This window comes from Vipera ursinii, assembly GCF_947247035.1.
Source record: "Vipera ursinii genome assembly, chromosome: 1".
NCBI classification, from domain to species: Eukaryota; Metazoa; Chordata; class Lepidosauria; order Squamata; family Viperidae; genus Vipera; species Vipera ursinii.
Window position 1 is genome coordinate 240,718,731 of NC_139512.1, and position 22,474 is coordinate 240,741,204.

Genomic DNA, 22,474 nt, shown 5'->3' on the forward strand with positions numbered 1-22,474 from the left:
AGTCACAATTAATTTTCAGTACTGTATAAGGAAGAGGCAGGAGAAGGTGACAAGAGTTCTTAACCTTGCCCTGGTAATCGATATGCTATTATATCCTTTAAAATGTTTCAGATATTAAATACATATTATAGGTCTGCCCCCAAGCTTAGGGAAAAGGTTTGCCCGTTATCACTAGCATGTCTGTCTGTCTGTCTGTTTATCTGTTTAATCTTCCAACTTTTTTTAGGAGCTCAAAGGATATTTTCCATTTTATTTTATCCAGTGAACTGAGAGTCTTCCATGTCTGAGAATAGACATGGACCTGTCTGGCATCAATTCCAGCACTGTAGGTATTTTCCAATATTTTGCTAGTCGGGTTTTGACTGTTGTTATTGTACTTTTCTGAACTAAGATAATGTTGCCTCCATGAGACTGACCAGACCAAGAAATAAACTCTACAGAAGACTAAAGATTACTTTAATTTAGACTGACTGCAGTAACATAATCTTGCAAGTCTGATTGTGCTCCCTCTCCTTTCTTTCTATAATAATGTGAAATAGAGATGTCTGAGATGATGTTTGCTCATACTTTCTACATGTCCTGGACGTAAACTAATGTTTTTCTTCTTGACTCTGTGGTAACAGTTTCCTACTCAAAGCCATCATCCTTTTGGATCTCTGCAGACATGATAGAATGCAAATACGGTTTAAGCATGTTTATCGCAACTGTTGAGGAACACATACACACTCTCACACACATAGATTTTCTGGTTTTACTTTTTTGCATTTTAACTTGAAAGTTCAGCTTCACTTTCAATTTCATTCTTAGCCTACTGCATTCATTCTGAATACCATAATACCTTAGAATATTATTTATCAGTGTGGCATTGGGAAACCATGAAGTGCAATATTTGTCTTGTTATTGATTGTTATTGAACAAGATAGATTTCAGTGGAAAATGAAAGCATAGCAGCAGTGGAAGCTAGGACATATGTTGTGAAATTTCTGTTTATTCAAAACAGAGTTGGGGCACATCTTTGAAAGCCTCCCACCACCACCAATACACAAAACTTCAAAGAAATGAATTCTGGCATGACTAGCAAAAGAACATCAGCCAAAGCCAATAAGGAACAGACTACAGGGACAGTGTAAGTCATTCAAGTACAAGAGTTTCAATTGGACTCCATTGGTGGAGCAACATATGGCTGACAGGATACTCTGGAAAGCCTCCAGGTAAGTTTCAGATTTCAATTCTCATTTTGATTGTTGTAGAAGCACCCATGCAACATGCTATTTGCATATGCAAAACAGTACATTTAATTGAACTTTCACAATTCACTAGAGAAAAATCCACTGATTGGGTTGTTTCTGCATCTGCTAAATCGAATGTTCGGCACTGATTGGCCCACAGTTAAATCAGAGAAAATCTCTTTTGCTGGATTTCCTAAATGAGATCTGTTACAGTATAAATTTAACCTTGTTTGTGGCTAAAGAAATGCAATATACATCCATATTTACCTTCCTTCCAAATTAAACACATCCAGGAAAGGATTTGTATATTGTGATACATGCTTTTTCTTCTCTGTAGTAGAAAAAAAAGATTATTTCCGTATTGAGTATAAATTGTAAACTGAAAACTTATTATGAATTATATATGCATATTTATAAGTCATCCTGATGTTATCTTCACAAAGGAAGTGGCCAATTAAGAACAGTTTACTAAGCAATTGAATGTAACAAGATAACAACTTATAATATTTATTTATTTGATTTATATCACTGTCTGTTTTAAATGCACGACTTTGGGTAGTTTACAACAAATAAAAACTGCAAACAGAAGAAAGTGCAATTTTGAAACATATGAACAGCAAAAATACAAATTAAATAACAGAACCCATAGCTGGTCTGAAAAACAATTTACCATCAACAGACCCATTGTATGGGTTCTACCTGGATCTGGATAGCTTTTCACCAGAGGCATTGTGCCGTGTACCCATGTTTCAATTATATGAATAAATGCTATGTGTGGGTTTGTTTTAGTGGAGAACAGATGTGCCACACACTGCTATGCAGCCTGCTTCTCTGCTATTCAACTCTATAAACAGCTTTGGGCATGCTTTAATGGGCAATTGTGCACAGCTGTGCTGGCAGCCATTGTGCACATCTGTATTTTACCTTGTGGGCATATCTACATATATTTGTACACCTGTGAGTAGTTAAAATTGCATGTGGGTCAGAACATTTGTATGAGCTGCTGTGCATTGCTACGTAAACAGCTGTGAACAGTCATTGCATATTAACAGTTTATAAGTGGTTGTTCGTTGCCTACTTTTGCACAATCTGTTACAAATACTTGCTAAGGTGGACATTGTGCTTTGTGGACAGTTGTAGATATACAGTATCTGTGTAGCTTTTTATGCATTGTTATGCATGTTTTTGCAAGCTGCACTGGAGGGCATAGCTACGAAAACAACAGTAGTTTTGAATTTTGTTAGGTGAAGTTTTTGTATTTATATAGCCGGCTACAGTACATAGCTGTGCTTTCTATGGGAAATTGTGAATTTGAATTTGTGAATTAAAAAAAAGATCCAGTGTGTAGTGGAAAACTATTCCCTGGGCCAGTGATCAGGGTCATTAAACAATTTTAACTTGAGCTAAATGGTATGAGCCCTTAACTGAAATAAAGATGCAATATAAATCCGTGAAGTAAATTACCAGTCAATTCTATCCTTGATAAATTATTAGTGTTGCTGCTCATTATTAAAAAGTTGTTTGCTATCTTGCTGGATATGATCATTTATTTTAATAAAGTGCCTAAACTATTGTAATAAACAAAGAACTTATAAAAATAGATAACAAGTGCTATAAATAAGTGAAAAAGATACAACAGGGGGAAAAAGTATGTGTCATTATGTGCTTGAGCAGGGGGCTGGACTAGAAGACCTCCAAGGTCCCTTCCAGTTCTATTCTATTCTATTCTATTCTATTCTATTCTATTCTATTCTATTCTATTCTATTCTATTCTATTCTATTCTATTCTATTCTATTCTATTCTATTCTACAGTTATAATTCTATATATTCTAATGGAAACATACAAGTATGTGTATGTTTGTGTATATGTATGTATGTATATATATATATATATGTGTGTGTGTGTGTGTGTGTGTGTGTGTGTGTGTGTGGGTATGGGTATAATCAAGTCTTCAGCCTATTGAGTAAATGCTGCCATATATTTATCTTTTCAATGCTGCAATATTATTCTTTTATTTATAGCAAGGGCATGGAGAATTCATTTATCTTGTCCAGTTGTTAAATTCCATGTACTAGGTATATAATTCAAGAGTACATTAACCTCTAAAAATTATTTTTCTTATATATACATGGCCTCAGATTTGATCAGGGTCAGCTGATAGTTGCAGAAAGCTGAGAAAGCAGCCACCATTTTAAGGGCACTGAAAATGGCGGCTGCTTCCAAAAGATGGGGAGCAGGCCTAAGTTTTGCAGGGGTCTCATCTGGCTGGATGGGGGAAAATGGGGTGGGCATTGCAGCATCCCCATGGTCTGTCATAAGTGTAAATGACTGCAGGGGTACTGTATTTGTCATAACTTTGAAACAGATTCTTATCTAGTTTTGGGGTGCTGGTCATTAAGAGGCTAGTCATTCTCAAGGACTACCTGCACTGATACCCTTTCAGTCTGGCTCCTCTAGGAAGGATAAAGAGCTCTTTTTCTCTCACCTGAAGGAGACAAATTTTCAAAAATTTTATTTTGAAGTATATTTATTTATTAAACTTATTTGCCACCATTTTGCTAACCAGACTTTTGGAAGTGTGGGAGACCTTACATGTTTCTCTCTAAACTGGAGCATTTCAAGCAGGGCCACCTCTGGTAATCCCGCTAAAGGAGTTGTAATACGTACTTTAGGCTTACACGTATTCAGGTTAAGATTAAACAAGTTGCCAAGCTAGACAAACAGGAAAACAATGTCAGGAATGGTTGAACGTACAAGATAGTAAATTTAGCTTTTTGAAAGCAATAAAAGAGCAGACATTCCAGCCTCCTTTCCCCAGAATAAGCATATATGTAAATTAACCAACTGTCTTGCTTGAGTAATGTCAACATAAACAGGATGAGTTATGTGAGAGAAGCTCACACAGTAAAAAAAAAGTCCAAATATTGATTTGTGCTTCAGTTGACTGCTCCACATAAACCATTCATCAAGCAGAGAGACAGTTTTGGTATCAGGAAAATTGCTTACACGTAAACATAGGGAAATTGCACAATATTTTTAAGCAATTGGTTTTAAATAATTTTTTTTCTCTCTTAGCTCAATCGTATCCAATTCTTGGAGACTGCCTGGACGAGTCCATGCATTTTTCTTGACAAGGTTTTTTGAAAGTGGTCTTCCATTGCCTCCTTCCTAGGATTGAGAGAGAGTGACAGGCCCAAGGTCACCCAGTTGCTTTGTGCCTAATGCAGACCACTGTTTTCTAGCTTGATGCCTTAACCACTACACCAAACTGGCAGTCTTTAGCAATACAATTTAAATAATAAGAGCTTGGGCTGATCTACATGACCAGCTTGTCTCAGCACCACTACAGACTACTGATAATTTCTTGAGGACAGGATTCTCTTTACCAGCCCACCATGCATTTCATTTCATTGCCATGTATTTGTTGGCACTTGTACAACATTTGCCCAACAATTTTAACATTGATTCCCAATGGAAAGCCAAATGGATCACTGAATGCCCAGATGTAGGAAGACATATAAATGAAAAAGACATATAAACAAAAAAGGTGCCGTGCTTTGAACTGCCACACCAGCAATAGGCAATCCTGAATAGAATTTGCACCTTGTATGGAGTTTGCCTGTGGCAAGTCCTTAAAGAGATGGGCATATCAGACCATCTTATTTGTCTCTTGAGAAACCTATATGCGGGCCAAGAAGCAACAGTGAGAACTGGACATGGAACCACTGATTGGTTCAAAATTGGGAAAGGAGTCCGGCAAGGCTGTATACTGTCACCTTGCCTATTTAACATATATGCAGAGCACATCATGAGAAAGGCAGGGCTAGATGAATCAAAAGTTGGAATTAAGATTGCCGGAAGAAACATCAACAACCTAAGATATGCAGATGATACCACTCTAATGGCAGAAAGTGAAGAAGAACTAAAGAGCCTCTTGTTGCGGGTGAAGAAAGAGAGTGCAAAACTTGGGTTGAAACTAAACATTAAGAAAACCAAGATCATGGCATCTGGCCCTCTCAATTCCTGGCAAATAGATGGGGAAGAAATGGAGGTAGTGACAGATTTTATTTTCCTGGGCTCCAAGATTACTGCAGACGGGGACTGCAGCCAAGAAATTTCCTTGGGAGGAAAGCCATGGCAAATCTAGATAGCACACTAAAAAGCAGAGACATCACCCTGTCAACAAAAATCCGTATAGTCAAGGCTATGGTCTTCCGAGTTGCAATGTATGGCAGTGAAAGCTGGACCATAAGAAAGGCTGAGCACCAAAGAATTGAAGCCTTTGAACTATGGTGCTGGAGAAGACTCCTGCGAGTCCCTTGGATTGCAAGGCAATCAAACCGGTCAGTCCTAGAGGAGATCAACCCTGACTGCTCTTTAGAAGGCCAGATCCTGAAGCTAAAACTCAAATACTTTGGCCACCTAATGAGAAGGAAGGACTCACTGGAGAAGAGCCTAATGCTGGGAAAGATTGAGGGCAATAGAAGAAGGGGACGACAGAGAATGAGGTGGCTGGATGGAGTCACTGAAGCAGTAGGCGTGAGCTTAAATGGACTCCAGAAGATGGTAGAGGACAGGAAGGCCTGGAGGAACATTGTCCATAGGGTTGCAATGGGTCAGACACGACTTCGCAACTAACAACAACATGGAGTTTGCCAGGACTCACTGTATAAATGGGATATAGTATCCTCCCCTGAAGCCACATACTCGTCCAGTATCTGATTTTTTCATATAAAAGATGCTGCATTTCAATGGTTAGATGGCTAGACATTGGTATTTGATCATAGATCTTTTTAACGTTTATATTTTATTGTGTTTTACTAATCTAGGTGAAATATTAATATATATTGCTAATCCACATATGATATGCCATACACTAAATAAATAAAAAAATAGCCCATCAGGAAGGGAATACTTTTTCTGCTAAGTTTTTAAAAAAGCATTTCACTGTATTCATATTTTCCTTTGAAGATTTTGGGGGTTAATAATTTTTTAAAAATAATATACTTAAAATATTTCTTTGATTCAGTTTCTCTAGATTTATTAAATAGATCCAGAATATCTGGTTGCAAGAATTTTCCCCAAGTAGAGGAGGGTTATAAAGAAGAATAAAGTTAGGCAAGAAAATTGGAAACACTTAATAGAATCATATTTGGACTGAATTTCAACTGGGAAGACATCTATGGGAAAAGAGGATAGAATAAGCAGAATAAAGTACATATCAGAAACATGAAGTTATAGCTGGTGATTAACCACATAAAAGCATACAATAATAGAGGAGGAAAGATAAAAAGTATTTTTTTATGAAAGAATCCCACAGGATCCCACGAAACTTTAAGAGATAAAGGAAAAATTAGATTAAGACATACTTAAAATACATTCTAAGAGATATGTTAATAATGACATAATTGAAAACATCATGAAAGTAGATAGGATCAATGCATTTGTTCATATCGGTGGGAGACAAACAAGGAAAACGACTGCAACAATCATTTAGTACAAAATCCAAAGGGGATGAAACACAGGACAAATAATCAGAGAGGCTTTTTCCCATTTGCTGAAAGCAATCTTTGAAGAAAGAACATTTGGAACAGAGAAATGGGGGTAGTAAAACTAGATTTAAAAGGTCAAGATTAGTAATAATCTTTGAAGGAAAAAGAACAGAAGAAAATAGAGGAGAGATATTTAAGAGTAAAGAAACCAAACCAAAAAGAAGGAATTAAAAATAAGAGGGTTGTGAAGGAGACAAAACAAAGTTAAAGCACAGAGAAGTATGAAACAGGAAAGATTGATTTTAATAATATTTTGAAAGAATTGTGCAACTAGCTAAGAAGACACATTAAAAAGGTAGTTAACTGAATATGCATCTTGGGAATAAATAGTAGAAACAATAAGAAAAGCAAAATAAAATTAAAGAAAAAAAACAGCATTGTGACAGGTATGCAGCTATGCGTCTGTTAGATGGGTATTTTCTTTGATTTAGTCTGATGTTTTGGGATTACTGATTTTTTTTTGTCACAGAACTTAAAATGTTTAGAAACAGCCCCGTAGAATGAAGATCTTGGTTGTTCCCACAGAAATTGCTAGCTTAAATGTTCCTACAATGTCTTTTTAAATAGCTATTTCCATTCCAAAGTATGGTAGGACCTCTTTTTAAATCTATCTTTTAACATCTGCATTGTAGTTGTAGTCTTGTAGTAACTACACACACTAGAGGGGAAAGACTCAGATCCAACTGAAATAAGCATGCACAAGTGTTAATTTTCTAGTTTGGACCGATAGACAAGATTTCATTTTATCATCACATCTTTTGGAATGAGTTCAGACATGTGGCAAATAGCAGGGATCTGTTGGGAACTAGTGCAGCCCTGCAAGACATTCAGTCCTGTGCTCCAAATAAAAACCTTGCCGATTGGCTGTCAACATTTGGCTCTTCATATGCCCAACATTCATCACAGACTTCACCTTCAAATGACAAGAAGGGACAGATAGCAGTAGGTTTAAAGATATTAAGAAAACCATTTATTTCTCATTTGTTTATGATATTCTTCTAAACTGTAATGTCTCCAAATATCACTCAGTTCAGGTACTAATTTGCTATTTCAGCATCTTTTATTCCTGACAAAATTAGAAAAGGGCTGGGATGGACATTCAGACAAAAAAAAGAGATACCAGTAACTTCAGCCTAAAGCAGACATGTCAAACACAAGGCCCGGGGGCCGGATCCGGCCCGTGAAGTGGTTTCAGGCAGCCCGCGAAGCCATCCTGGAAACAGTGAGGGAACAGCCCCCACTGCCTTGGCCTGAACGATGTAGAGCTGGCCATGCCCACCCAGTAGGCCATACACACTTTAGCCACGCCCACCCAGTAGGCCACGCCCACCCAAGCCACACCCACCCGGCCCCCTGAGGGCAACCGCAATGCTGATGCGGCCCTCAATGAAATTGAGTTTGACACCCCTGGCCTAAAGGGTTCTTTTCTGATGCTAGATTGCCTTGCCTTTTTGCAACCATCCCCTCGTCCTACCTCCAATCCCTGTAATTTACAACATTTATATCCTAAAAAAGCAGCATATTGACATCAAATAAGTCTTTACTTTCCCTCCTTAGCATGTTAAAGGATTCTATGAAGACAATTCAAAGAGTCTTAATCCCAGTTGGGCTGTTATCTTTTAGTACTTGTAAATTTTTTAAAAGACTGTTATATTGATGTTAATATTAATTAAATATATTTAAATAATTTACATTCTAATGTAAACTTCTCTAAGAAAAGGTGGCATACAGCTATTAAGTGAATAATTTGTCTAACTGTCCATGTTTTCTCTGTCCCTCTTGAAATAGACAGTACTAGAAACCTGATTGCAGGCTTTTGAAAATCAAATTACTTAGTACTGTAGAAGAATCCCAAAAGTCAGAAATGTGCATGAAGAGACTTCACATTTGATGCCAAATATATTCCTAAATGAAACTTCTACTTCAAATAATAACCTTCACCATGCCAGACATATTGGAGAAGTTATGTTGGTATACAGTAAATAAAACCCATAAACATAAATGATATTTTTGATGACATGTTTTTCTCAAAAGTATTTTATTTTAAAATTTTAATAAAAAGTGTTTTAGATACACAGTTTAATTTCCATTCTGTAGCTTTAAAAAAAGAAAAAATACAACAAAATGTAATGATATGCTGCTTATTTGACATTATATTCCATAAAATTGGACTTTGTAATCATGTAATGATATTTTAAGTACAAAAGGAATTGCATTTTAAGAAAAAGCTGTTTTAATACAATACAAACTTTTATATATTTGAAAAACTACTGCAAGGCAGGATAATGAAAATTCAAGAGTTACTGTTATCACTAATGCATAGAACTCCAGTAAGTTCAGTTGTATCACACTTTGTATGGCTGCAAGAACTCATTTGCTTAGTGGCTTTTCACCTGAAATGTCCCTTAATATGTGAACATAAAACCTGACATTTTATTTTAAATTGTGTTAATTCTAAGCTTTTCAGAATTGATTTAAATTTTGACTTCATTAAGATCTCTTACAAATTATTCATCAATATCTCTTTGGAAAGTTGTTGAATACTTTTAATTCCAAATCTATTAAAAGGATTAGAAAACACAGCAACATTTTCCAAGGTAGCATCCAGAAGCCCCAAATCTTTACTGAAAGAAAAATATATTTGACAATATTAGGTTTGCTATGTTGTGTTTATGTTTCTAAGTAATGGCATTAATGCTTGTGTTATAGCAGCATATTATAGCCCTGAAGCTTCAGAGGAATCCCACTGAAATAAAAACAGTACTGAAAGGGAACAGGCCAAATTGTTCATTTCATTGTTTTTACATTGCTGCACTCTTTGATAATTCCTAGATTTACAGTACAATCATGCAGGCAACAGAAGAGTTTCCAACATAAGAAGCAAACTTTTTCAAACAATTATGCAATATCTGGGTCACGAGTGTGCACAATACACTGTACTGGCCAACAGCCAGAGATGTTTAAGTTTGTAAATACTTTGAATTTTCAGTATTTATGTCAGCATAAATTAGGACATAAAACATGATCTGCTCTCTGCACAAATCCTACAACTAGATAAAAGGGAATACAATTAAACAAATGAGTAAAAAGCATTATCCTTCTTCATATTTGGTTCATGTGTGGTAAAAATATGTGAACCTTTGCTTTTATTAAGTGGTGTGCAATTGCCCCTCACCTCTTGGGCAGCAATAACTAAACTAAATATTTCCAGTAACTGTTGATAAGTCCTGCTTATCTTGGAGAAATTTTAGCCATTCCTCCTTATTGAACAGCTTCAATTCAGAGACACTGGTGAGCTTCCTTATATGAACTGGTCAGGACTTTGATTTAGCAATTCCAAAATATTAACTTTCTTCTGCTTTAATCATTTTGTCATATAATTTGTATATTTTGGGTTGTTGTCTTCCTGGATGACCCACTTACACTTGAGCTTTTAGTTCATAGACAGATATAAATGTTTCCCTGTATAACTGCTGGTACAATTCTAATTCAGTCAATGGCAAGGAATCCTAGGCCAGAGACAGCAAAACAGGCCCATGATACTGCCACATTTCAGATGGGATGTTTTAATGCTGGAATTCCATCCCACATTTTATTCAAGCCAGAAAGTTCTAGTTCAGTCTCATCTATCCACAGAACATTCTTCCAATAATCTTCTAGCTTATCCACATGGCCTTTTGCAAATTGTACATGGGCAGCAATGCTCTTTTGGAGAGTAGTGGATTTCTCCTAGCATCGCTGTATTCAGTATTCACTCGGTGGTAGCCTCATAAGTATAGGCATTTATCTGTGCAAAAGAGGCCTTTAGTTTCTTCAATGTTAGCCTGAGGTTCTGTGAGACCACCAAGAATATTACAAGCCTTGCTCTGTGATTTTGATTGGTTGACCACTTCTGGACAGGGTAACAATGGTGTTGAATTCCCTTCATTTGTATGCTATCGGCCTGACTATGGACTTGTGAAATCTAAACACTCTAGAGATACGTAAAACTTTCCAGCCTAATAAGCAACAACTTGTTTTTCAAAGGTCCACAGAAATCTCCTTTTTGTTCAAGCCATAACACACTTTCACAGAGCTGTGTTGAAAAGATTAGACTTTGACAGCGAATATTCAGAACTCTGTTCTTTAAATAAGGCAAGACCTCCCACACTCACACCTGATTAGCATCCCATTGACTGAAACACCGGACTGTAATTCTCCCTTCAAATAAACTGGTAATTCTAGAGGTTCACACACTTCCGTTACCCAATATGTAGCTTTGGATCATTTTGCTCAATAAATGAACAAGTATCATGTTTTTGACTCATCTGTTTAATTGGGTTTCTCCCCCCTCCCCTAGTTTTAAGATTTGTGTGAAGAACAGATCACATTTTAGGTCACATTTATGCAGAAATATTCGAAATTCAAGGTTCACAAAATCTGAAGCTGTGTAACAGACTCCACGTAAGTTCCACCACAAACTCCATTGTACTTTATTTAGATTTCATATTTCTATATAGCCCATCTCCCTTAGAGGGACTCTTGATGCCTCCCAATCACAAAAAGACTATACACTAATGTATAGTCCAGAGTGGGCTAGAAGTATATAAAGAAATGCTGAAAAACAAATTTTTGACAAGGCTATGTTCACACAGAAATCAAGGATAATATGCTTGGACCTGAACCTGTATAGCAGATTGTGTCCTGAGAATTCAAATTACTCTAGTCGGAATTTGGAATTTAGATTCAAAATAAAGCAAAACCAGAATAACATATGCACTTGGCAAGATTTATAATTAAGACAAAGAGCCTTTATTTTCCTTATAAGTACAATCTGAAACATTGGAGAACTGATACAAATGGCCAGTCATTGTACCTATTGGCCCAGATTAGGTCTCCTTGTTCCATGTATAGTACACTGGAAAACAGACAGCATAATAATTTTGAATTTTCCCTTGATTTTTTTTCAAAAATTGTAAAGATTGCTTTATAGAACATCTTTACTCTGGTCTTTTATTTTATTAACAGTTATAGTCATTCAAATAAATATTTCAGAAAAAATAAAACCAAGTGTGTTTTTACGACGCAGTCTAATTTATTCCAACAAAGTTATATTTGGGGATAACAGTTTTAAGGATTTGCACATTGAAGGAGATGAAAAATTAGCGCTGGGCAAAGTCTTAAATTTGATTTCAAAAAGTGCTTCAGAACACATAGCAGCTAAGCCCGTTTGCAACAATTTAACTGCAAGGTCCTAGAAAAAGAAAGAGATACTTTACATAGCTTCTGAAATGTACTACATTTGTGCCACTACACATTCTGAAGAATCTTTTTGGAATTAAATCTCCAGTAGGACATGTTCCTAATATAAAATTTTTGAAAAGTTGGTGAATGGAAAAACCGCTAGCCATAAAAATGGAAAAGAAAATGGACCCATTGCAGTTACTTTACTGCACAACAATGTAATTTCAAAGGTCATGTACATAATTTTTAGGAACTATCAAAACTACTGAGGTGTGCAGCTTTTTGTATTAATACCTGATTTTAATATCCCAGTCAAAATTTGGAAACAACGTATTAATACAGTGCAAGATGTTTTCACTGGAATAAAGTTCAAATCATCAACAATTACTGAACACCACATTTTGTTCTTGGTAAATTCAAAAGAAGTTAGCATTCACGTCTAATCACTTATACTGGGAGAAAAGTATATAGGTAAATTTTTGCAGTTTTACAGAATGGTGTGACAATACACCCAACTGCCTTATCACCTTGAAACATTATCCTCAACAAGATACAGAAAGGTTTAGAAATCTTGTCTTGTTGTGTTTGTAGTACTATGTTCAATAATTAAAAAATAGAAAATCTATATAGAAAATCTTTATACTTTCTTCACACGGAATAAGTCTTCCTTAAATTTATTTTGTACAAAACATTACATATTGCCCTTTCACTCCATAATTTAGTTGTCACACTACATCTGCAATATGATGCCAAGCCAACAGATAGTCCTGTTAGCAATGCATCATAAGGCCAAGAGCACAGCACAGAATCAACTAGTACATCATAAAAGCTGAAAAAGAAAACGATCCTGTCTCTTTGTTTTGAAAGCATGATGTAGCTTGAAGTCCAGATTAAGTCTAATGAAGGTCGGCTATCTCTCTTACAACAGAGAAGTAATGTACACATTATGGCACTGGCTCACTGTATTCAGACTAGTTTGAACACAAACATATAATACACAAGTACAACGTATGCATGGTGAAATGTTTTTTGTTTCATCTACATCAGAGCTGAGTGTTGTTTTGTTCCTTAAAGAAGGAAAAATGTGGGAAAGAGTGCTGGAGGAAGTCCTGCTTAATTTGTTGCACATGGCCAAACGTGTTATAAAATGAAGTGCATGCTACTCAGAAATTAAATGGACTATTCCTGATAACTAAATCAGATTAACTCAGATGCCAGAATCTATCCAAATGTTTGCCCAAAGGCAAATCAAAAGATTCAAACTATTTTCCTTTGTTGTCATTTATACAAGTCATATTAATCACCTCAGCATTTTTTCCAAAAAGGAGGGGGGTACACTGTAAAAAGAAATGCACTGTACTTTTATTTTAGAAGTATTTATCAAACCATATGTGCAGATACTTGAGATGATGACAGAGTTAAGCTTCCTAGGGTCCTAGAGTCAAAGAAATTTTGCTGCCCCCCACTGCTAAGTAAGTGCACTCCTTCTACAGGGGGCAACATCTGCCGATCAGTCATGGTTCCACTTGGTGATGACCCCAAGAAAGTTCCTTGGGAAGAAACAATTTTCTCAGGACTTGCAGCCAGTTTGGGGGAGGTGGAGAAGTTGTATCCATACAGAGCACAAGGGCTATGCAGCCTGAAAGTGTTGTAGGAGTTCGGATGGGCTTGATTTGCTGGAAAGGCATTGCTAGATGGAGGAGGTATAATGTACTGGAGTTGTGGAGACATCCCTGAAATTTGCATCGATAATCCCGCCTGAGGACAACTGAATGCATCACCGTCACTACCTGCCACGGGCATATTCACAGCTGAGCCGTTTGATACGCCAACATAAGAGGGGGTTCCTGGAGTTGCAAAGGTCTCACTGGTTTGATTTGCAAGCCTGCTGTAAGTTTCAGTCAAGGAAGTACTGTACCTGTTAAGGGTTAGACCTGAGCGAGCACAGGCCGTGTAGTCAGCTGAAGCAAGGCTGCAGAACTGGCTAGTATTGGGAGTGAGATGAAAACCAGGAGAAGAACAAGGTGACCCGGGAAGGAGATGTGGATGAGTAGATGGTACCCCATTGGCAGATCCTTGGAGCAAACTGGAAGAACTAGCGTTTCCTGAAAGGAAGTATCAGAATATTACAGAAAGGCATTTATCTATTATTGTTGCATTTTGCCCTAAAGCGGCCAAAGTTAGATTATAGCAGGTTAGCACAAAAATGGCTTTTTTGTTGCTACCATGATAAAAAATGAACAGACTAGTGCAGAGGTGTCAAACTGCTGGCCCGTGGGCCGGACGCATCACCAGGAAACTGCGCCCACCCCATTGCCGGCAATGGAGAAAAAGCTCTGATACGTCGTGTGACGTCACATGACGTCACAAGTTTGACATGTCTGGACTAGTGGTTCAATTGCTTCAAGAGTGCAAGATAGCATCTACTGCCACATGTGGGGACAGTAAGCTGACATTAAATGCAAGAATGTAACTCTTCCTTCAATAGGTAGTAATGACAAGGCAGAATGGAGTGGGAAGACTTCACTCCTCCTTTTATACTCCTCAGACTTTGCCATCTTAATCAGCTTCACACTTTATAATAGAGGTTATATTAAAAAGTAAATAACTGTTTGCAATTCTTAGTTAAAGACAGTTCTGAAGAAAGAATTTTCTTTATACAGTTAGTGAACACAATTATATATTATAGCTCAAAATTTTATTTATCGTGGACATTAATTTCCTGTTGTACCTTATGTACTGTATTTTACAGAATAATCTTCAAAAGGCATTACAAGTAGAAGGGGGAAGAAGTAATGAAACATGATGCATTGCAATGTCAAGACCCGAACTCTATAAACAGGCAAGATGGGTGGTGTAGAAACTTAATAAATAAAATAAAAATCTAGAAAATGAATTGGGAATTAAATAAATGCAACATTCATGTTGAATCATTTAATTAGAAGGGATGTTGAGCTGCCTACCTCTAGCTAAATACATAAAGCAGTTGGACTTGTGCGTATTGGACAGTTGCTTGTCTGAAATGATATAGGGCAGTGATGGCGAACCTTTTAGAGACCAAGTGCCCAAGCTGCAACCCACTTATGTATCATCAAGTGCTGGGTGGACGTGGCCCATTGGGTGGGTGTGGCCCATTGGGTGGGCGTGGCTGTGGTGGTAACGGCAGACTGGATGGGACTAAAAAGTTCAATCAATTCCAACTTTGCAAGATCTTTTTTTTCCCTGCGAGAAGTTGAAATTGATTGATTGATCGAAACTTTTTTTTTGCACATGGCAGCGGAGGAAAAGGTTTTATAAAACCCAGCTGAAGACCTAGGACTGGGGTGACGGTGCATGTGCCCACAGAGAGGGCTCTGAATGCCACCTGTGGCACGTGTGCCATAGGTTTGCCACCACGGATATATAGGGTCTCCTGCTTGAACAGGGGGCTGGACTAGAAGACCTCCAAGGTCCCTTCCAGGTCTATTCTGATTGATTGATATTAGCCAAAGTCTTCACACTACTATAACTATTGTGTATTTATAGAACTAAACACCTATTATTTATCCTTAGTGGATCAAACATTTGCTTCGCTGTGGAAAGGCATACCCTACTGTATTTGAACAGCTAAGTGCGTAGCTTGCACAAAAAAATCTTCCTCAGTCTTAGATCAAAAATTGAGAGAACCCAGATTAGAATCTGTTAGTACACAATAACTGTGGGTGAATTACAATGTGCACAATATAGTTTGTAGCGATATGTTAAAGAGCATATTGTAATGAGAAGGGACAGAAAAAGAAATAGAAAAGTCCAGGAGAAAAGCTAGGATACAGTTGGTAATCTCAAAATATTTCTTCCTTTTTTTAATGTAGCAAATGTAGATGGGAGGAAAGGAATTTTAATGATTTAATGGTAACTGATGTAGCAAATGTTATTATTACTGTAATTATAAGTTGTTATAATTACAAGCAAGATCTGCCCATATCCACTTCTGGCTAGTTGTTATACATTAACTATACAAATCACATAAAACATTTAAAATCAATTACGGTATGTTGAACATGTTTTTCCTGTTAATTCTATATCTGGACTAGTGTCCTGTCACATAATACGATATCAAATTTTTTTCTCTTTTCCTATGGAATCAGTATAGGACTTCAACTTCTTTAAAATTGGATTTTAGCTTCAGAACTTATTTTTCTTCACAAATATTTCTAACACATAACCATTTCATGTTATTCTGCGCAAACTGAATAAACTCTTAAGTTTTGTTGCTCATACTGTTAATTTCAGGAACTCTGGAACTTCTGAACGAAATGAATCTAAGTATTTGTATGAAATCATGCTAGAAGAAGAAAAAATACTGCTTTTCTAACAAGGAGATGTATTGACAGATTCAATCTGATGGATGACAGTTAACCACTTTTTTTGGGGGGGGGGGCTAGAGAATCTATAAAAGGTCTAATAGCAAGGAAAAGTCTTTCTTAAATAATTGCAATGAAGGAACCTTTTGATTTCTTCCTGATCACTTCTGCATGTGGTATGGACTATATTTTTTCATCTTTTTCAGTATCTGATGAAATGGGGTACTGTGTGATATTTACTAATAATTATTTTTTCCTTAATAGCCCTTGCTGAAATTCTCTAATATATTTTTATTAGATTTGTTTGATTTCCTATTATTAAAAGAAAAATGGGTTCAATCTATCAGTCTAACTTTTAAAACAAACACAGGATTCTATAGCCAAATATTTAAATAAACAAAAGTTATTACCTAAATGAGAGAAACAAAACATAGATTATATTTAGCATCATTCAATCCATAAACAACAGTTACCTTGTTTTGTAATCCCAGGTATATCTTCAAACGTAAGTGTTCTCAGTGACGGTCTCCAGAATGCGTAAGATTCTACTAAAGCTTCCAGCCCCATCCTAGATAACACAACAAGAATATTTTGTGATCTGAATTACCTAAAAGTTGTTCGCATTTTCAGGACGGTATAATTCACTAAGCATGATTCACAGATAAAGCTGAAGTGCACTGCAGCAAATATGGAATAAAGGCAGGTTACAAATGTTGTTGGAGATAACAACTCAAGATAACTCATGGTTTAATTTTGTCCTATTACCGTTACATATTGCACTATTATTTATAGGTTTATTAATACGACCCAGGATTGACTGCTGCATATGATAATACATTCTTCTTCTCCTCTCCAAATTTCCCAAATTATAGATTTTAGGGCGTGAGCATAGCTAAAAGAATTATTATATGACCTAGGGAAGAAATATATGTGCTATTAACCAGCAAAAGATTGTGGGGTGTTGTTTTTTTGTAATCATCTGAATTAGGATTTCCTACAACATCCCATCTCATCCTGAAAAGTGGGAAATAAGGCTTTCAAGCAATATTTACTTGAATTTTTTTTATTTTTGTTTATAACCTTCCAGGGATTTAATCTTTTTCCTTCCTTTTTATTATTTTCATAATTAATTTTGAAGTTACACAATTTTGTTAATAAGCTCTCAATTTTTTCAGCATTTTTTAAAATGTTTAAATGCGTGAGTTTCTGCAAGCTCAAGTAAAGCTTTGAACTTGAGCAATTCTTTTGTACAATAGGAAAAAAACAATGACCCAGTTTTAATTTTTTTAATTCATGCTTTGTCATTTAAATCAACCCAATTGTTTTAATTTGTCTTGTTTTGAAAGTTAGTTTATATTAAAACAGTGGTGTGCAAATTACATCTACCAAATTTGCAGAACTATACTGTAACGCCCATCATTTGTCACCAGCGGTCACGTTGAGGGTTTTTGCAGGGAGATCACATTCTTTATATCTCTGGTTTTAAACCATGATGATTTGGCAGAATATCTTACCCAACAAGGACTTGGAGAAAATTATATCACTTACTAAACAAATGAAATTCTCAACTTGGAAGTCTTATTCAGGTTTAAAGAATTTCCTGCATAATCTAATATTACATGGGAATTTATTTAATTGATTACTCATATATTTGTAGTATAATGTTCCTATTATAATAATCATATCCATCAGAATATTAATACCAATACAGCACCCAAGCTTTGGTTCTATGGATCTAAAGTCATTTCCGATGAACTTGCTTGTTACCCATAAAAAATGCCAATTATAAAGGACGTTGGTTTTTCTCTTTCAGGCTGCTACTAAATCAAATATTTTAAAAACTAAAAATACATTGTCTCCCAATGTGTGAACTAATTTTCAGTGTGAACTATTTCTGCAATTGCCAGAATATTAGTTTGCTTAAAAATTTTTACTGCTTAAACTCAATAGAGTGACAGCTATACAGGTGAGTGGGTCAGGGATTCTAATTTGGGATGGGCTTGCATGATAACAATTATCAGCATATTCCTGAAATACAGATATATTTTCTCTTAAATTACATATTTCTACCAAAGACAAAACACTTAAGCCTACATATAATTATGATTTCCTTACTCTGTTCATCTCATAGAACTAAAAAAAAATCAATGTGGGAAAGGTATAGACAATTGCAACCAAAATTATCCCTGAGAAAATACTAAAACAGCTAGATACTTTTAATTTAGAAAAAAATGGGGTAGCAGTTTCCAAAATGATAAGTGATATGCAGAAAGATACATTTTTTAGTTTGTCTCATACCACTAGAACTTGAAGTCAACCAATTAAATTCATTGGCAATAGAGTCTAGAGAGAAAAGACAAAGCACGTCTTTTGTAGAATACATAATTAACTTATGGAATTCACTTTCTTTGGAGACACAATCAAACCAGAATGGCAATTTAGCTTAGCAATTTGAAACAACCAGTATCTCCCATGACATTGCTTTTATAAGACAGTGGTGCCAGACTGATCCCAAAAACACTGTAGGAAAGAATTTTGAAATAGTATGATATGTGAATTTCAAAAACAGCCTTAATTTTTTTATCCCTGTGGTAACAGGAGATTTTTTATTTTTTGCTAAAGTACAGATAAAAGCCCATCTCCTGAGGAAGTGAAACCAATGTGATAATTTATACAAGATGCTTTTAAGGAATGTCCTACTTGTTATCACCATCAAAATTTATACTTCCAAATGGCCAATTTTATTAACTGTAACCTATCATATTTTTTTCTAAGTAAGGGAGAAAATATACATTTCATCTCCTGGAGTAAAGATTTGTATAACATTCTTTTCTAAAGTCTGTCCAAAGAACTCTATTTTCAATAAAGCCTATTTTACCTCATAAGATTGTCAGTCATACACAGTATACTTTTCACACACAAAATGCTGGTTTTTAGAAACAATGTCTGAGGCTGTAAATAACATGAGCAAAGAAAAAAGGATAAATATTTTTTTCACTAAATGGTTTTGCTAAACATCCCAAAAGAAGAATTGCAGGAGTTTCAAAGAACGCAAAACAGGTTTGGAAATGGGCAATAAATGTGACCTAGAAAGTAGAAACAAAGCTCTATTAGCTGAAGATTTACTTATTAAATATTAAGCAAATTGAGTGGGGATATAAGACTACTCTTCAAATACCTAAAAGGCTATTAAATAGGAGACAATCAAGGATTGTTTTCTATTGTTCCAGAATACAGGACACAAGTGACACAAGTTACAGGAAGACAGATTCCAAAGGAATATTGGAAAAAAAGACTTATCAACAAGAACAATTCCAAAATGAAACAACTAGTGAAACAGACAGGCTTCATTTCATTGCGTGGTTTCAAGCAGACACAAGATGCTTTAATCTGATTTATATGCCGAGCAAGGAGTTGGCCTTAATGGCTCCTTCCAACTTTATGAATCTATACCAAATTTTAATTCTCAAATGTGCATCTGCACAAACAACTTGTAGTTTTACAATAAATGTCAAAACATTTACCTGTTGCGCCCTGAATCTCTAAATCCTTTTGCAAAAGGATTTCTATCAATCTTGAGTCTGGTGATCTGTAAAGATAACACGTAGAAAATGTGTAGACCTATAAAATGTAAGACTTTAGAACCAATAATATAATATTCACTAATTTTTAATATAACACACAGAAAGTCTACATGAAAATTGAATTACCACTATTAAATAATAATGCAAGCATATTCTATAAATACATACCAAAAAACCACTGTATGTTAAATATATCAAGTTATTATTTGTTCAATGAAACTAATGGGACATAGTTCAATGGAAATTTAATTCCTATAAAAATCATGGGGGAAAATCTAAAACAATAGCAAATCTCATTTTGATTGAATTGATTTTTCTACCCAATAGCTTTACTACTATCCTGCTTTTTTGGAGGCTACAGAGATGCATTGGTAGGTGTATAATACCCTTGGAATGTTACATTTGTCAACAAAGAGAATCAAATGCAGCCTTTTGACATTTCAGCCAGATATTATAAATAATTAACACCTAATATGTTCAAAAGCACATCGTTCGATTGTGTAAATCAAACCTAGCCATGTCCAAGTTAAAGGGATTGTGGAAAGGGCAACAAAGCATTTGCTTTCCCCTATTCTTATAGCACCGGCAGATATTATCCAATAGCTTTGTACATGGTGGCTCACACCTGGCTGGGAAATAATGTACAAGATGCTGATTAGGCATTTTGCAAGTATAACCATCATTTGTGCTTTGAGTGTGCTATGATGTCATCTGTGATGTATTTGAGTTTCTTGAGTCTGAGGAAGTGGGTAAGAACATCTACTTACTACCACTAGCAGGTTGGATATGTTTCCCATCTACTTCCTCTGGGTAGTCAGGAGAGGGATAAAGAATTGATTCAAGAAGTAATTAATGATTTTTTGGGGAAATGGACAGGTACCAGCAGCCTTGAAGGAGGCAGTGTTGTGTTTATTACATATAGTTTTTAATCTTCTCTTTCTATCAGCCCTTCAAAACAGACTAGGAATTCAATATTATATACGTCAGTACTGATTTTATTGTAAAGCTATAATATAGTTTTTTGCTGTTTACCAGTATTTCTTTTGTTTGTCTAGACTTTAATGAATGTCTATCCTAGTAAGCCATCAGCATTAACACAAAATAAAACAAAAGTTACCTGCTGATTCTGGTATGCTGTGACAGTAGTGAAAACAGTTTCGGGAAAAGTGAATGCCTTCACCCCATCGCCAGAAGGAATGGGTTTGACTGGGGAGAGATCATCCCCACAGTCTTTTCGAATGACATGGACACGTGGCTGATATTTGTGCATAGAATGAAGAATTATCTATATTGAAAAAGAGAAATAAAGAAAAGTGTTCTGATTTTCTTCCCATTTCTTCTACATAAATATTTTAAATATAATAATATGAATTGCCCATCTTGCTTTATTCTGGCCAAAGCAAATATACTGTGTTGAATCTCAAAACTGCCCTGCTTTACTTCAATAGAATGGCTTTTAAGCTATCAGAAGCAATAATCAAAGATTTTAAAAATGGGTTGTTAGACTGAAGTTGATTCTGTTCAGATTAGACTAAAGATTTTCAGAAATACTCTTGAACTTTCTGTTTGCTGAATCATGAAGTAATCATGTATTCATCAGCCACTGAATATACCCATTACAAGGAATAATTTTATTTTTTATTATACAGTATAAATACAATATTTTTTAAAAAAACCATATTATTACTTTATAAGAATGATAGTAAACTGTCATTCTGAAAATCTTTGGATTAGGATAGCATAACTTACACCACAGCAAAGGAAATCTTAAGACTTTAATGTAATCAAAGATATGTCACTACTACATTATACACTAATGGAATACTCACTGTATCTTTTAAATCCATTTAGACCAGAACTTAAATCATGTTCTTAGAGTCTGTAGTCACCAGTCCAAAACATAATACAAATAATATTCACACAACTCCAAAAGATAGAGTGTTTACTTATACCGGGGTAGGCAACCTTGGCTCTTTTATGACTCGTGGACTTCAACTCCCAGAATTCCTGAGCCAGTATGGCTCAGCTTGGAAACCTCTCTTTCCCTTCAGCATGGCTGGCTCAGGAATTCTGGGAGTTGAAGTCCATGAGTCATAAAAGAGCCAAGGTTGCCTACCCCTGACCTATACAAACCAAAATAAGGATGCTCAATTGATGCCATGAGAAGCTTGCCAAAGAATGCAGGCAATCCTGCAAAGAAGATCTTAATTTCAAATAATAATTATGCATACAAATACTCCTGACTAATGTTTCAAACAATCTAATCATGACTGTTCATGAAACTAATTCCTACCCACCCTGCAACTGTACTGACTATGCCAGTCTTTAAACAGGATTTATTTTTGTATACCCATTGTTCTTCCCTTATTCCTACTTGTTCATTCTGTCTCCTAGGTCATTCATAGAATCTCAATGTATTCATCCAGGTAGCAAGTTTTTTTTAAACAAATCCTAAAGCTCTGAGCTGGCCTTTCTATATTATGTTTCCTTCTCAATGCAGCAATTTCCCCATCTAATAACACAGAAGTGTTCAATCTCAGC

The 22,474-nt window shown here is 35.7% G+C and overlaps 2 protein-coding genes across 2 annotated transcripts in view; one reads left to right on the plus strand and one right to left on the minus strand.

The window, feature by feature from the left end:
• Positions 1 to 22,474, plus strand: part of MRAP2 (melanocortin 2 receptor accessory protein 2) — a gene marked incomplete at its 5' end in the record, with an annotated part of 869,028 nt that overhangs the window by 260,591 nt on the left and 585,963 nt on the right. The gene's annotated exons all lie outside the window — the stretch shown is intronic.
• TBX18 (T-box transcription factor 18) overlaps positions 13,099 to 22,474 on the minus strand; it is a 29,451-nt gene continuing 20,075 nt past the window's right edge. The window contains exons 5-8 of the mRNA XM_083350391.1: positions 21,051 to 21,218; positions 19,874 to 19,938; positions 16,823 to 16,917; positions 13,099 to 14,111 (exon numbers count right to left, since the gene is read on the minus strand). Of these exons, the coding sequence (XP_083206517.1) occupies positions 13,387 to 14,111; positions 16,823 to 16,917; positions 19,874 to 19,938; positions 21,051 to 21,218 (1,053 nt within the window). The 3' untranslated portion in view covers positions 13,099 to 13,386. The remainder of the gene's footprint in view (positions 14,112 to 16,822; positions 16,918 to 19,873; positions 19,939 to 21,050; positions 21,219 to 22,474) is intronic.